Source organism: Epinephelus fuscoguttatus, linkage group LG1 (genome assembly GCF_011397635.1).
Source record: "Epinephelus fuscoguttatus linkage group LG1, E.fuscoguttatus.final_Chr_v1".
Classification (NCBI taxonomy): Eukaryota; Metazoa; Chordata; class Actinopteri; order Perciformes; family Serranidae; genus Epinephelus; species Epinephelus fuscoguttatus.
Window position 1 is genome coordinate 20293686 of NC_064752.1, and position 13307 is coordinate 20306992.

Below are 13307 nucleotides of genomic sequence, written 5' to 3' on the forward strand. Positions count from 1 at the left end.
TATTTAACTCTACTCAAGTTGTCTCTTTGTCTCTCTTGAGGAATTAATAAAGACGTGAATCACCCTCTTCAGGGAAGATTCAAATCAGGCACACTCTTGAAACAACTCCTGCTACCTTGTTATTTAGCTCGCAGCCTGCATCTTAGTTGTCTGTACATCTGAGGCTGTTTCTGTGATGTGCTATTGGGGTTCACAGTGCACAGGGCAGAGCAATCTGCAGAGCATTAAATAATGCAGGGCTCTGTCTGATGTGGGGCACACCATTACTGCACCAGCACAACACCCCTCCCTCATCATCATATCTATTCCTTCCCATCCCCCTCCTCTTTGGCACACACACGCACAACTGTAAATGTCTTGGTCTCTGGTTGCGTCTCTGTGTCTGACTTGATGTTTGGAGTGTCAATTCTTTCCATGGCACAGCTGTCTTTCTCATAATTTCTCATTTTGAGGACACACTCACAGTGAGATGCCGCTGGGCGTGAGATTATTGCAACTACAAGGAGTGTGAAACAGCCTCAAATTAACACTGAAGCCTCTATATGACCTACATACGCCAATAAGACCATCAGTGAGAAGATTGGCTATTTCTGTAGAGTTATTCTAAATGCCTGTCACCGGCACAGATTCCCCGCGTAATTAGATGAAATAATTTACAGCACACAGACCAGAGGAGCATATGTTAACATTTTCCCAGTCAAAGTTTTGCAGTAAGTAGTATGTTAGCCAGTTAAAAGGCAGCGGGAGGAGATTTTTCTGTAGACAATGTTATTTTTGATGTTGTGTTTTGTGGTTGTGGTTGATACTGAGGCAGGGGAAAGAAAAGGAGAAAAAGAAAAGAATTGATTGAAAAAAGAACAACAACAAAAAGAAACTGAACTGGCCCTCTTCCTCACTGACAGGTATGTATTATGTATTTTATTTATAAAATACATAATGAGACATGTTTTAACATCAACATATGAGTTTATGTTGGTGGCTTAAACCATCATCATATTAGAATTATTGATCTCACATACCCACAAATACCTACATCTCCATATCACTATGTGTAAACAGCTGTTTAAAAAAGAAAAATAGTTTTAAAATTAAGTTACATCTTTCTTTCACTCGCTTCCATAACAAATGCACAAGTTCACAGGGCTGTGGCTCTCATGGAAATCATCAAAAAATTAAAGTTCCTTATAGTTGCTTAGAATACCAATCCATTAAAATTAAACAAATCGCACAGCTCTTCTCTAATATACGTTTTAGCACCCAAACACTGTCACCACCCTGACGAGGACAGACTAATTTGATTGCCTTGTCCAGTGACAAGTTACAAAAAGTGTTTGTCCAAAGGTCCAGTGAGTAAGATTTAGTGGCATCTATTGGTGAGGACTGCAGGTTGCAACCAGCTCAAACCTCTCCCAGTCAGAATTCCTTCGGCATTCATTGTTGGGGAGGTTTTTCCTGAGAGCCAAATTATCTGCAGAGGTCTCTTCCTCTCTAAAACAAACAAACCAGGTGATTTAAACAGGTAAAAACACTGAAGAAAGCAATTTTGCCAATGCCGCTCGCCCTACAGAGGCTGCTAACTACGATGGCCAACATGAAAACAAAAGTAGCCCTATCTAGAGCCACTGTTTGGTTATCCCGTTCTGGGCTACTGTAGAAACATGGTGGTGAGCATGGCGGACTCCATCGACGAGGACTTGCTTCCTATGTAGATATAAATGCCTCGTTCTAAGGTAACAAATACACAACGATTCTTATTTCAAGGTAATTATACATTAAAGAAAACATACTTATTTTGTTGCATTTCATTTCTGCCAATATTTCCCCCTAAATCTTTCACACTGGACCGTTGAGGTCTGTTCCATGACATTTTTCCAAAAATATTGCAGGTATTGCTTTTATCCAAAGGCACTTTCACACTCTTCATCTGTTCTGTCATGAAACTGAAATCAAATCTGAATTAAGTTCAAAGACTTTTCTTATCATGTCATTTTTTTGTATGTTTTTGTTCTTAATTTATAGAGTCAGAGAGCTATACAAGTAAAGGAACAAAAACAAAATCAAAGCAAGTTTAAAACTCATGTAAAATAATTATGACTGAAAAATAACAGGTAACAAGATAATATATGATTCAACACAGAATACACTTCCTCTTTTCCTGTCATCTTTTATACAGTATCTCAGTTTCTTCTAGTTGTTTTCTCACATTTCTCTACTTGATTGCCTCGCGAGTCTCTCCTTTCTCTTTTCTCTCTCCTTGTCTCTGATCTACAAAGCAGGGCGGATTATTGAGGGTTTTCTCTTCACTTTCATTCAGAGATCAAGGTTGACTCTGAGACACTCCACATGCTCAGTGTCCAATTACTGAATCAAACACATGTAATCACACAGAGACACACACACACATACACACACACATACACATTAAGCAAACAGATCACAAGCAAAGACACCAATTTTCAATCACACCCAATTAGAGAGACTGTTGTTTTCAAGATAAAACACTAATTGCATCGACTTTCAGTGATAAAATGCAGTGACTTAAACAATGTAACAATGGCTGTCTCTGCTGCTCTCCTCCATGACGCATCAGCTCTTCATTTATTCATACAAAACAGAGAATACCACCCTCCGTTCTCTCACCTGGAGAACATTACACTCGTCGCCCTTTATTCCCAGCTGATCATCTTTTAATTTGGGTCACATTACACACTCATACACCGAAGTACAGCAGAGGCAGAGGAGGGAAGCAGGGAGCCGCTGGATGACTCATAGAAGATGATAACTCTCCAGAGGAGCGCTGTTGTGTTTGATCATTGAGATCCCACGAGAGGTTACACACACGGCTGTTTTTGTTGCTCTAATGCAGCAGGAACACTCATTTGGTGCATAATAGACTTGAGACGCTGCATCACAGCAATCAAAATAAGGAAATGAAATGTCAGGTACAGTGTAAGACATGTGGCTTAGGCAGCTTGTTAGTGTGTGTGGGCCTACGTAACTGCATTAATCACACTGTGGGGGAAAAAGCAACTGACAAAGTCACACTGTGGGGACTCACTCCCCCAATAAAGTCGGCCCCTCCAAGGTTAGGCATTTATTTTAGTGTCTATGTTGGCTGAGGGTTAGTTTGAGCTGAGTTTAGGCATGTAGCAGTCATTGTTAAAAGACAATTCTGGTTTATTACAACTTGGGTCTTATTTTTGTTGTGTTACCAGTCATTTTTTATAGATCATGTGAGCAGAGTGCAGTGGTGAGAATTTCACTTCCTTACTTACAAAGCTGTTCGTTCTATCAGCTCCCCTGCTCCAGGCCGCTCGGCTCAATATCGCTCTGCGCTCAACTCAGATTTCACCCTGCTCCGCTCGGATTCCTTTTGAAAGTACTTTGTAAACTCCATTGTTGAGCTTGCAGCAACCAATTTTTTTGACAGAAAACAGTTCATGTGCGCGTTACACAGATGCATTCTGGGTTGGGCATGCTTTGAACTCATGGTGTGAGCGGTACCAAAGCAAAATTGGAGCAGGATGGAGTGGGAGGTGAGGCCAAGCTCCAACTTTTTTTTAAAAAAAAAATCAGCTCTGCACTTCATCCAAAAAGGGGGCAGCATGGCTCAATATTTCAGAACAACTGCTCATTTTGTGGTAAAAGCACCAAATCTGGCAGATGTGTTAATAGATATATGGGGAACTAAACTGGATACTGGGCCATCACAAACCCGGACCCTAATGGCTGTGGCAACTATTTTTCAAAATGGATACTAGCTATTGGTTAAACTTTCCTATCCCATTGGGCCCACATGCAATAATGAACATGATCAGATCCTGGTAACCCTGAGAACCAAATAAAACACTCAACACAATTCTATAGACTTTTACAAAGTAATTGGCCATTTCACTGTATTATAATTTGATTACGCTGTGCCGTGAATCAGTAGAAACTGTTCTTGTATTATTTTGTTAGATGGTGGATACTAGCGCAAATGTGGCACAGAGGATTTTTATATGTAACTGCCCACTTACTTATGTGTTATTATATGTATGCGCTTTATTTAGCATGTCTACAGACACCACCACTCAATTTCATGCATTTCTATTGTGAATATAGAGTGCTGAAGTCACGCCCCTTCCGGTGAAGCTCATGGGACCTTAGATCGGAAAAATTATGAATGGCAGTGAATGAGGAGAGAAATATTGTCTTTTGGTCCCGTTTGAGTTGTGACATGAAATCCAAATATGTCATTAATGAATTTAAAACATAAATTTTAAGGTCAAGAAAGTCATACTTTGTGGTAAAACTGCTGAGATATAAGCTTTTGAAAAAAACGTAATTAGAAAAACTACACAGGAGGCGGTCACGTATGTGACGTCATAGCTTTCGCTCGCTTCCTGCAGCTTGGAGTGACTGCAACCTGACACAAAACACACAGACATCTTCAATCATAAATCGATTAATCATAAAATAGTGGAATTTCAGCGGGGAAGGCCAAGCTGCAGGAAGCAAGCGAAAGCTATGACGTCACATACGCGACCTCCTCCTGTGTACTCTTGAGTCTTTCTAATTAAAAAGCTTATATCTCAACAGTTTTACCACAAAGTATGACTTTCTTGACCTTTCTTGTTTTAAATTCATTAACAACATATTTAGATTTCATGTCGCAACTCAAATGGGAACAAAAGATAATATTGCTCTCCCCATTCACTGCCATTCATATTTTTTCCGATCTAAGGTCCCATGAGCTCTACCGGAAGGGGCGTGACTTCGGCACTCTATTAAAGGCAAGAGATCACTGCACTGCTTGCGCTGGGAGTTAGCGCCTAATACCAGTAACACCACTGAAGGCAATTCACTGATCGTTTTCCATGTATTCTTTTAGGTGGGTAAATGTCACATAAGCACTTTTGGACTAGGGGCGTAAAGTCGGAGGGGAGCAATGGCCCCTTCCTTACTTCCTACCCCCTATTTCCCATGTCCTTGCTCAGACCATGGCAATCTTTAAACTCAGCCTTCATTTTGATCTTAACTACTTGGCTATAAAGTTTTTTGTGTGCATCCTGCATGGTCGTGACGCTATTCTGTGGCAATATCTATCCACAGACAGAAATGTAAACCCCTGGAAAATATAAAACAGCTTCTGTGGTAGTTCCCGTGCCAGTCACCAGAACCACATTTTGCCATGGTGACACACACACACACACTCACGAGGTAAAAGCAATACCAGCAACATTTGTCCTGGCTGGTAATTACCTGTGAATTTTAGGGTGGGCTTCAAAACATTAATTCATTCATTTTCGATAACAGCTTATCCTTTTGGGGGTCGCGGGGGGCTGAAGTCTATCCCAGCTGTCATTGGGCCAGTACACCCTGGATAGGTTGCCAGACTACTTCAGGGCTGACACATAGACACAGACAACCATTCACAAAAGTTAGGGTCACCAATTAACCTGCATTTCTTTTGACTGTGGGAGGAAGCTGGAGTACCTGGAGAAAACCCATACTGACACAAGGAGAACATGCAAACTCTGCTCCCCCATCCTAAGGTTCGAATCCCCCCACCCTTGGTTTGAATCAGGAACCCTCTTGCTGTGAAGCGACAATGCTAACCACTGCACCACTGTGCTGCAGCCTCAAGACAGTGAATACAAATCAATAAAATGGCCTCACAAGTGATATAAATAGCCTATACATGTGTGTGCGTGTGTTTATGTTTCAGTGTCTTACCAGGTGATGATTGATCACTGGATGCCACTAAAGTTGCAGGTGTGGGTCTGCGTCTTCTGATCTGAAAAAGTAGAGCAGTCTCATTTTTAAGTGACAAAAACATGTTCTATAACAAATGTTTGCTGCTATGACAGTAAATCACATTATGAAGCTTTTGAAGCAAAAAATCACCTTAAACCCTCCATTTAAACATCTGTTCTTGGATAGCTTTAATTTGGAGTGTTGACTGATAAATCTCAGTCACTTCCAGGCTGTAATTTCACACAGATGTTGACCTCTAACTGTCTTAACCAATTAAGATGCTAAGCAGTAGGCTGATATTTGCACATTCTCATTACTCAGCCAATCAGGGAGAGCCTAGCCCTGCTCCCTCAGTACCAGTCTTGTGACCAACTCAGCACTGAGTTTCTCTCATGATGCTGGCAGCTCATAACACAGGCAGTGTGATCCATATTTTGGGTTTGGTTGTCTGTGAAGATGTCTGAGCTGGTTGAGAGCTACACTGCATCTCACAGTGCTGTGCAGTAAGATCAGCAGGGCAGCCTGCCACCACCTACTTGCTTCTTGGCTCATGACTAGCAGAGTGTGGCAGCTATGGACCATTCTGGGATAATACATGAAAGAACATGCACATTTCACTGAGCTGTGCAGGAGTTGGACAGTCCAAGCCTACTGCAGAGCTGCTGCTAGAAAGCTCTCTGAAAATTAGAGCTGCAATGCATAACCTCTGTGATTTTTTCAACTGCTACAGTAACAGGCAGAGGTATCCATTTGTATCCATTCATAAGAGTGTGTTGTGTCTGTGTATTAGAGTACTTCTATTCTGAAACTTTTTGCTAAACAGAGCAGGCACGAGCTGTCCTCGTTGTTGCAGCCCAACCCAAAACTCATGTTAAAATAACGAACAGTACACTTAGACAAAGTCACAGAGCAGAGGAGGCATATACCCGTTGATTGAGCTCATATTCCCTCGATTTAACACAACCCTCCTCTCCCCTCTATTGTTATTGCAGCAGCACCTGTTCCGACATTTTAGAACGTAATATTCACTTTAATTTCAATCAGTATCTTACTTCCACTTACTTGTCTTAACAGTGGCAGCACCTACTTTGACATTGCAACGCATGATAGTTAGTAATGTTTAAATAAATGCAAGGCTTGTGTCAAACACATGGCAGTTCCTCAAACTAACTGATGAAGTGATCCTCTCTTTCCTCTGTCAAAAACCGCCATTTCGCCAACAGGTGGCTGGTTAGCTAGCTAGCTTGCTACTTTCCCCATACAATCATGCTAAACTGGTTACATAAAATAAGGAATCCAATAATACAGGACTGTCAGCGTCCACAGCTCTGTCAGCCTGTCAGCACCTATTCATTTCAAGAGATAGAGAAACAGCATCACATCACATCACATCACTCACTCTGACCAATGGTGTAACTTCATCACACTCACTCAGTCACTCACTCATGGCCAGACTTTCACATTAATATGGCTGGCCTTGCCTCTGTGGTCCAGCCGAAAGAATAGGTAACCCTCTTGACTGTGAGCAGCAGCAGTAAATTCGAATTTATATTGCACCCGTGCAATAAATTGTGTGTGTGTGTGTGTGTGTGTGTCCTAAAACACCCAGTCAGCACTGTGTGTCACCATGCCCTGTGTTGGCCGAAAGAATTATCCAGAACTATTAACTTGACATCCATTAATGTCAATTTTCAACAAAACTGCAGCTTGTTTATGATACATGACATAAGAATATACAATGTTGAAAATTTTAAATGATTTATGAAAGCTGCAAGGCCGATGTGTTCAATCATAAGGTCAACATTTTTGATAACAAAACACCTACAGTTGATTAATTCCCTCACACCTGTGAAATGGTTGGGGCAGTTTCTTTTTAAACTCAATGTTAGAAATAATGGTGTTGAACGCTCCTGACAAAGGTCCAGGCGGACCAAAACGTTAGTGTGTACTAATAAATTGTGAAGCTGAGCAAGAGCAGTGTGCTGGATTTTCTGCTCAAAGGCCAAGTGTTCCCCCTGAGCATGCCTGCATTATTACTGCCTGTAAGTGCTGCACCCACAATCTAAAATGTATTTCTATCCCAGGGCTGATGGCTAGTTTTGCAGTGAAATATGCACCAGTGCATATGCATATGCATCAGTTCTGCATTTATATCTCCAAAATTTTGGGTCCAAAGATCTTTGAGGGAGACCACAGTGATTAATTTTATTTCACCTCCAGAATCAGGTGATTACTTTTCCATTTTATCGCTCCGTAAACCCAAAAAGGGCTGTGATGTAGAATTTAAATAGGGAGTCAATTGCACACACACACACACACACACACACACACACACACACACACACACACACACACAGCCACAGAGAGCGAGAGAGACAAACACTAATGCACTCCTCACACATAGCTGACAGGGTTGCTGACTAATGCTAGAGGGCATGCGGGCTCCAGTCCTCCATGCATCTTTTCTAAATGCTGCTTGTGTGCTTACAAAGCTGTGTAGTCTTTTCCAGTCAGCCATACAGCTTAACCCCAGCCTGCACAGTGTAGCATCACACTGTATTTTCTGAGGCAGTTTAAATCAGCTAGCAGCAAAACTCTTTCTTATCCAGATGAGAAACTCAAAGATTAAAGATCTAAGCGTGCTGTGATTCTACAATGGAAAGAAAAAAAAGGTAGTTATCCTTTTTAATGCAGGTGCATGCAAAGCTGAAGGTAGAAATAAAGTCACAAAGGAGAATCAGGAAGTAAATCATTGCCCTTGGATCCAATGTGCAGGTTTGACTTTGAGGCTTTGCTGTGCTCAAAAGAACACGTGAGGAAATTGTTAAATAACACAAAATGGTTGGAGGCACAAGACATCACTTTAGACTCTGCTGAGTAAAAAATACAGATGTAACTGCAGAAATGATGTGCAGTACTGAAAAATGAGCAGTCAGTAGTATCTCAGTAGCAAAGTCTAATTACGTATTCAGAATTTAAGATGTTTTATCATCCATTACCTTTCAGAGCATAGATGTGGAGTATACAAGAAGGATGTGTGTGAATAAGAAGAGGTATTGAGTGACTTTTCTTTTCTTTACCAAGCAGGCAGAGATGTCTTTTCATGTTTTTCCAAGAGAAGCATGTCAACTATTCAATGTCACCTTTCCGTGGCATTGCTACCGTCTTTTCTGTATCTGTATGTTCTCACAGCAATGTCTGTGTCTACGCCGACATAAACACAGATACAGGTAGATTTCTCCTTGCATAAAATTGTGTTTCATGTCACTGGATAGCATTCCAATGCTCAATTGCTCAAGCTACATTTGCACCTGCATCTGCCCACGTACAGTGCAGTGTGTGGAGTAAATACAAATGTATCCCCAAGATGTTAGCTGGAACTGGGCAAAAAAAGAACAATTCTTCCATATACAGTTGATTTATCTTTGCCAAATACCTGGAACAAGCAATCAAGATGAGATTAAGTATCTTCCACTGTTCTTGTCTTTGCCTGCATGTTGGAGTGTAACCGTTTATTTTCCTGGTTTAGCAGAGGTCCCATTTTTTCAGCAGATAAATAAATGTCTTATACTGGGGAAGCAAAATGCAATCACAAGTAATCTGGATGCAGCACTCAAACTTGAGCCATGCAATCTGTGGATTGAACTAAATTACTGTTACACGGATAACATCTTAAAGTATCTTGAGAAATGGTGATCTTACAAATGTAGTTACTTTGACATAAACATCATGCTGAAATCAATGAATGGCTGATTCAAAACTTTCTTCACTTAAGGCTGCTGTAATGGGATCCAATGGACCCACAGAAAATCAGGGACAATATGTAGTGATGGTTACTGTCACAGCTCAGCCGGTACAGAGCAGGGCAGCAAACAATACAGTTCAACCCTCCGAAAAAGTCTCTCCACAAAGACCTGGCAGCCCGGCTGGTTTGGCAAGCCGAACTAGGCTGAAAGGCAGGCGAGTGAGCAGGGACGATAGCCCAACAGCAAACACAGTTTAGTTCAGCAGCCGGCAACAATACTGTGGAGGAGCAGGCAGGGGACATGGTCAAAGAGGCAGAAAATCTGGAATCAGTTGAATATACAATCCAAACAGATGAACCAGAAGGGAGCAGGCAGATGGTTGGTCGAGGCCGGGCAGAGGGTCGAGAAGCCAGGTGGTGAATACTCCCAAGAGCACACACGATGGCGGGTGTGGCGACATGGTGAAAATCTCTGGACCACCAGGAACCACAGGTAAGCATACTGGAACACTCATACTGTAGCGTCATCATGGGACAGAAATGCCAAGCAGCTAGAGTCAATCAGCAACCAATGACACGGAAAGGTTCACGAGGTCAAGGACAGAGGGCTGAAGCACTTATCAGGAATCAGATGAGGCAGGCAGGTCAGAGGTGTCAAAGTATACGCATCAAACATGTCGCTGAATCTTCACAGAATGCTGACGCTGAATGATGAACGATAACAAAGCCCATCTGACAACACCGAAACCTGCTTGAAGGCTGTCAGGCACACCTTGTCCCAACTCCAGAAATAACCTATCTTGGGTGCGATTTAGCACAACTTGGTGCACTTAATCTGATAATGAAAATGCAAATCAATTCCATGTCGCCAGAAGTGCCAATGGAAAAGCCCTTCCAGTTTCCCTTCTGCTTTAAGTAAAAGATCTGAAAGTTCAAAAGGCTCTATGCAGCTCTTTAAGTCTGTCACACTACTGGTCCTCTGAGCAAAGTGGTATCACAATCACAGTTTGAGACTACAGATGATTGTGTTTGGCACTCCTGGGTTCCAGGTTATTGAGCAGTCACCCTCCGCAGCTAAGGTCAGAGTTATCAGTGCAAAGTTTTGAATCACATCAAACTGTATTTATTGACTTCTCCTGCAGGAGTTTTGTGCCAGGCTCTGTTTATCTTTATTTGATGCTTTCTGTATATTTCCGTGAAGCTCACTGGGGCTTGGGTTTTAAAAACTGAAATAGAAATCAAGATTTATTTAGACTCTTGTGTATACTATAAATCCATGTAGTAATATTTTAGTATTGTGTGTGTTTTGTTGCCCTTCCAGAAAATCCCCCTCCCGGCCCACATTAAAGCACAACGAGCCATGGCTGTGTAGAACTGATTATGCCCAGAGTCATTGTTATTCTCCTCACCCGGCAGCAGAGCAAACTCCCTGATCCTTCGCTCACACAAATACCACTGCTTACTGGACAGGCTCACCCCTCAAACCACCGTGCCTGCCTTTCAACCCACAGTCCGTTTAAAATGCACTTGTGTCACTTCTCACAACAGCGAACAAAAACAGCCTTCCAAAGTGATGGGTGGGCAGGAAGAGCCACGCATGCCTGATATTCTTGAGTGGGGGCAGCAGGCAAAATACCCTTGGCTGGAAAATATAGGTCAGGTCAAGAGACAGCAGGGACAAAGTTCTTTTCATAATTAACACTCTGTTTAGTTGACATGAAGTGTTTTCAGGCCAAACAGTTCTCCCTTAGAGGAACTGCCCACTGGGAGCTCCCCCAAGAATAAGAGACCTTCAAAGGCTTTTTTTTTCTGTTTGGGTTTACAAAGCCAAGAGGAACACTGAGGTGGTGTAAGCTGGCAATCGAGGATTCTTATACTTTGACAAATCACGTTGTAGTTCCCAATCGCATATATGCTCAGTGAAGACTGGACTGCACTGTCAGTCCAATTGTACGTGTTTGCTGTCATCTCTTTTTATTGATGTTTGAGTTGTGTGTTGTCTGCTCTTTCACAGCTAACATGTTTTTCTTTTTTTTTTGTTTAAAGGCAGTTAACGGTGCTGTACTGGCTCATCTATGTGACCAATCACTGTACAATTATGTCACTCATGGTTCCTCTCATGCTGGGAGATTATCAACTCTGAAATAGGAGCTAAAAAGATCCTCAAATGGCGCTCTAAGAACTTCAATTGTTTCTAGCTCTTGCGGTGTGGACACAATTAAAAAGGGGGGTTAAAACTGCTTTCAATATTCTAAGACAAATCAGCATCACTACTGCACTCAGTATTAGATACTGACACATTGGTGATTTTAACAAGATAAACAACAGTTACTTTGCGAGCAATCCTGAGCCAATAATTCTTGTATAACCCAAGTAATCAGGAAGGCTGCGATCATGTGACCAATGCACTGATGGAGTAAAGAGGGAAGTAGGTTGGGGTGGTGGATGGGTCACAAAACACAGGACTTTCTAAAAGAGAACTTTCCCCAGGAGACTGGAGTTCAGAGCTGTGTGAAACGAAGTGAACGTTGAGTTACTTCAAGGTACGTCGTCACCATGTTTCTTTTCCTAAACCTAAGTGTAGTAATGTTATGTTAGGTAACATCACTCGTAGGACGCTAATTTCTTAGATGTCATACAAACTGGTGTATGAGGATACTTTGAATTTGCTGTCCTAAAACTTCTACAGCATTTGCTTTTCTCTGTCCTGCTGTTATTACTGATGTGCCTGAACTAACTGAAACCTCTCGACATAATCCTCTTGTCTCACTTGCATATTAAATGAGATTTTCTTGCTTTTGGAACAGAACACAGAAGTTCCTGTTTCACTTTGACTCTCTATTTTCATTTTGTTTTCACGAAGTAATTTATAGACAAAGAAATGTTTGTCATCCTACACAGAGATAAACATATGTTTGCTCTAACACCTTATAGACCTCTTATGAGCAAACAGAAATTTTAAATGGACATATTTGGAAGGTGGGAGGATATTGCTGTGTAAAGCTACCGTCAACTCGCAGATTTAGAGTATATAAACATCCATTGTATCCAGTCTTTTGAAATATGGCTACATTTCACAGTCATGCTTTTAAACGACTAATAAAATTAGGACAAGTCATGAACTATCAAGCTGATAAAACAAGGACAGGTGTGTTTTTTGAGCTTAGGATCTTAGGATGTGACACGGGTTAATAAATTAGGTTAAATTAAATACATGAATAAACAGGAAATTAATGTGATGTAATGTGTAGTTTTTTGTTGGATTTTGTCCTTGCATTGTATGTCCACTGTCCTTTCACATAAAGACATTTAAATTTCAGTGTACGTGAATGAAGAGGTTCGGAGGAGCTACAGCTATTGTTCAGGTTTGACGCAGCTCTGAACTTGTGAACTCTTGTCTTATCGTGGCACAACCAAAGTCATAACTAATTGAGGTGACAGAGATGGAAAAAAGGTTTACAGTTCACAATGTACTCAGGGAAATTCTGAGGTGTAAAGCCTTCACCTCTTAACCCTGATTTCCCTTTGAGAAAAGTCAGTGGTAGTTTTGTAATACTTGCGCTATCAGAGTTGCCCTGTGACCTTCAGCAGAACAATGTGTTTGCACCAGTCAGCGCCATGAATCAGAAAAAAGGGCATTCACACCCAGTAGATTGCTGCAGGAATAAAAGGTTAAATAAAACTTTCCCCTACACCTTGTTATTGGGTGGGCCGAGGCAGCACTGGCCTGTCAGAGATTCGGTACGATGCACAGACATAATTAATGTGATTTCTCATCCTGTCATTTGAAATATGGTCTCGGTATTGTTCGGGCTAAAACCAG

At 41.5% G+C, this 13307-nt stretch overlaps 1 protein-coding gene across 1 annotated transcript in view; it reads right to left on the reverse strand.

The window, feature by feature from the left end:
• Nucleotides 1-13307, reverse strand: part of LOC125892357 (protein phosphatase 1 regulatory subunit 1A-like) — a 47000-nt gene that overhangs the window by 23762 nt on the left and 9931 nt on the right. The window contains exon 2 of the mRNA XM_049582332.1: nucleotides 5719-5779. Coding sequence (XP_049438289.1) covers nucleotides 5719-5779 — 61 coding nt within the window. The remainder of the gene's footprint in view (nucleotides 1-5718; nucleotides 5780-13307) is intronic.